Source organism: Sinocyclocheilus anshuiensis, unplaced genomic scaffold (assembly GCF_001515605.1).
Source record: "Sinocyclocheilus anshuiensis isolate Anshui unplaced genomic scaffold, SAMN03320099.WGS_v1.1 scaffold552, whole genome shotgun sequence".
Classification (NCBI taxonomy): Eukaryota; Metazoa; Chordata; class Actinopteri; order Cypriniformes; family Cyprinidae; genus Sinocyclocheilus; species Sinocyclocheilus anshuiensis.
In genome coordinates, this window is record NW_015554362.1 from 793,338 (window position 1) to 797,085 (window position 3,748).

General features: G+C 35.0%; 2 protein-coding genes across 4 annotated transcripts in view; one reads left to right on the forward strand and one right to left on the reverse strand.

The window, feature by feature from the left end:
• septin7b (septin 7b) overlaps positions 1 to 773 on the reverse strand; it is a 20,510-nt gene extending 19,737 nt beyond the window's left edge. The window contains exon 1 of one of the 3 annotated variants that reach the window (XM_016464368.1): positions 652 to 773. In XM_016464368.1, coding sequence (XP_016319854.1) covers positions 652 to 655 — 4 coding nt within the window. In that variant the 5' untranslated portion in view covers positions 656 to 773. The remainder of the gene's footprint in view (positions 1 to 651) is intronic. The other 2 variants (XM_016464366.1, XM_016464367.1) reach the window with 2 other exon arrangements.
• Positions 774 to 2,992: 2,219 nt separating this feature from the next.
• LOC107671446 (mitochondrial folate transporter/carrier-like) overlaps positions 2,993 to 3,748 on the forward strand; it is a 7,488-nt gene continuing 6,732 nt past the window's right edge. Inside the window, exons 1-2 of the mRNA XM_016464369.1 lie at positions 2,993 to 3,103; positions 3,269 to 3,450. Of these exons, the coding sequence (XP_016319855.1) occupies positions 3,282 to 3,450 (169 nt within the window). The 5' untranslated portion in view covers positions 2,993 to 3,103; positions 3,269 to 3,281. The remainder of the gene's footprint in view (positions 3,104 to 3,268; positions 3,451 to 3,748) is intronic.

The following is a 3,748-nucleotide window of genomic DNA, read 5'->3' on the forward strand; positions in this document are numbered from 1 at the left end:
AAATAATGTTCTTTTTAGCAACATCATATGACCCCTTTAAGTTGTCCTCTTTCATGGATAGACCATTTCATCTTGCTATGTAAATTTGTTTAAATTCTTCATATTTTTCAATCTTTTAATCTGTGGTAGTCAACCGCACTGACTCTCTCGCGAGAAGTGAACCAGTTCACAAACTGATACAAGTGTGGCCGGAAGGGTCGTCAGAGGCTCTTCAAGACTGTTTTAACACCACTGATGTTAACCAAAATGTAGAAATGAAATAACTGCATTATTCCAGCTGTTGTGTGATTAGCTGCTAACCCACACTAGCTTGCTTGTGTTCTAAAAGGGAGTATCACTGCAAATTATGTGCGAGTAATATTTAACAATTAAGAAAAGCTGTGAAAATAGAGTGTGTTTGGTTAATATTGATTAAATTCTAACGAACGTAACCCGTTTTTCGCTCTTCAATGACTCACGAGAGGGAAAAAAAACTGACAGGAAATGCCTCGCGCGCTATCACTAACCTAAATTACAGCAAAACACACTAAGCGAGCGTCGATTTAAACCACCGAAATGCTTCGACTAGACACAAACGCCGCGTAAACGTTAGCGAGACTCAAACGGCGATGTTTGGTAAACGATATTATAGTAAAAGTGAGCGGAACTTACCCATAATATTAACGTTCAAGTGCCGCTTTGGAAACCGACCGTTCTTTGGCAGCCCTACATTCCCCTTGATTCCACTTCCGCAAAACTCAGCTACGTCAGCGGCGTAGGAAACATTCACATGAATGGAGTCAGATTACGCAAAGTACGTGGCTCGGCTATGGTGAATAGCCAGGCAAATCAATAAATCTCGCGATATTAAGCACGTACGCACGCCTCCCAGGAGCAGATCAGAAAGAGAGATAAATAATTTAAATATTTTTTCCTAATTACCCGAATCTATAATTACTGAAATGTTCAGCATAAAGAGGTCTTTATGGTCTGAAGACGTCTGATAAGCTTTGGCCGTAATACTTTTACTACATACACAATAAAAGTGCCACCAATTAAATGCTTATGAAGTGGTTTGTAACAACTATATTATTATTGTATTATATATTGTTATTTATTTATCATATAATAGTATGAAGGTACCATTTTACTATTTGTTATTTTAAAACTGATCATACGTTTCGTTGTGTTGTGGTTTTTATTAATAGAATAAAGTAATTATAATTATACATACAACTGTTTATTATATCATTCTTAATTTAGACATTTTGTATGTAAAATCGATGCTTTGTGTAATTATATTTGTGAAATGCGCAGTTTGTCCTGTAAACTATGCATATAAAAAAAGAAAAACATCTCCAGCAGCTAATTCAAATCTGCGTTCGCTGGCTGGCACAGAGCCAGAGACACACACGTTTTTTAAAGCGCTGCGCATTATAACCAATCACATACTATTATGTTGAGTTTATGAATACAACGACCAATCAGAGGCGTTCAGATGAGTCACCGCTGAAACACGCTGTTTCGTCACTGCGCGCGCAGGCTGACTGAAATCTCTGGCTAATTATGTCATCAGAAACAACAAAGTGAAGATGTACGAATGTAAGTAAGATATTCATTTTACAGGTAAACAGCTTTAGAGATTATTATGGGAGTTTCTGAGAGTGCTTGAATTCGCTGGACTGAAGTGAAAATGTTCTTTGATAGTGTAAACGTTCTTTGCTCTCTTTTCGTACAATGAAAGTGTTATAGGCTAATTAGTAACGTACAATGTTTTTATTAACTTCACATTAAATACAAAGTAAGTCGTATTAAATATATTTAATAGTATGACACTATATCTGGTACTTAAGTAAAAAGACGAATTTTTATGCAAAGTTAATAGATTAATACTATTAGGCTACTTTACAGGTGCAAAAAGGCATTTACTTGCACATATTTGAGAATCGAGATATTTCATGATATATTTTGGGAATATTAAAACAAATAAAAAATAAAACCCCTGAAACCAATAAATCCTAATGGAATATGTCCCAAAACACACTGCAAAAAAACATTTTTAATGGTTAAAAATTGATGGTTTGTAATGTTATTTGTTGTGGAAATCATTACAATTTTCTGTGATGGTTTTATTATTATTTTTATTTTCAGTAGAGACATAAGCCTATATCTGTTTGTTGCTGCTGTGTGTCATATGACAAGCATGAGAGCCCTCCCCCCCCCTTTATTCGTGCCACCTCAAAAATGATGCCTCTGACACTACAATACAAAATTATTTGTCAAATAAATGAAACATGATGAAACATTCATTTTAGTTGAAATTGTTATAGATTACATCTAGATTGCAGCGATACATGACATGGTGAAAAATGACTGAATGAATAATAGGCTACTTAAAGTAGTTTAAGATTAATTTTAAAATTGTGCCCCTTAAAAGCACAAGTGGCCCCTGTCTGGCCCCCCCAGTTACTGTAGTCTAGAACCGCCCCTGTTTAAATGGAGAGATTTGAACATTTTGACTTAACTGGTCTAATGAATTGGTTATGAATGACGGGTCAATAAAATAAATAAAATCTCCTATGAAAATAATACATCTTTTATTCACAGTACATTTGAAAAGTAATGCCTTTTAATGTTTCTCAGTACCAGATTATACTAATGATCATTTCATCATGACACAATTTTTTTAAATTCAGAGAACAATAACATATTTTACATTATATATAATAACAGAGAAAAGGAAAATAGAGGAAAAAAAGCCATATTGTAGAAGAAAATAAGGTATAAATAATGAATATACTGTTGACAGTCATGATCTCATTAATTAATAAACTTTACAACAAAATGTTATGGTGTGATTAGTCCAAAAATAAATTAAATAAAAAAGTTGTATTTTTTAATGTGGGTCTTTTTAAAATTTATTTTAGTATATTAGTTAGTTATTTTTTATTTATTTTTTGTCCGCTAATGACGGTTTCGTCATGGTACTCTTCAAAGACTCTTATTTTGAAAGTGCAATGGTACGCATGCGCAGTTTGTGTTGTGGAAAGCGCCATGTTCCCGTTTCAGCATGTTTCCGAATCATCCCTGCTGTCCGTCACTGCATATGATCTGACATTAACTGGTAAGGTCATGCAGCCCGTTGATTATTGCTGAAACAGTGGCTCATAACGGCTGTAACAACAAATTCCAGAAAGTTCTTTACCGGCCTATATGCTTTAAAATGATTCATTAAGACAGTTCATGACATGTTAAAGTAACTTAGGTGATTTTGTGTGTTGACCTGCAGTAAGGGAGCAGTCATGAGCCCCAGTCCCAGCCCGGGCTCTCCTGTCCCCCTGACCCTCACCGGCAGCCTGCAGAGACTCTTCAGTCATGTGAAGATCGAGAATTTAATAGCAGGTCTCAGTGGAGGTGTGGTGTCCACACTAGTGCTGCATCCTCTGGATCTGGTCAAAATTAGGTTTGCAGGTATGTGTAAAACTAGAACCAGTATGTCATTAAATGTACTGGGTGATTATGTCATTGGAGATTAATAGGTCAGTCATTCTTGAGACATGGGACAAAACAGGTCCAGCAAGGGTAACTGCTATTAGCTTTAAAAATATATATATATTTTCAATTTTAAATGTCATGAGGGATTAATAATAGAATGTATTTAGCACAATTATCACCTTCAATTTAATTTTCGCATTATTATACCAAATCTGTGTTTCTTAATGTCCTCTCACTACGTCTAAAACAGTGTGTCCACAGAGAAGGGTTCAAT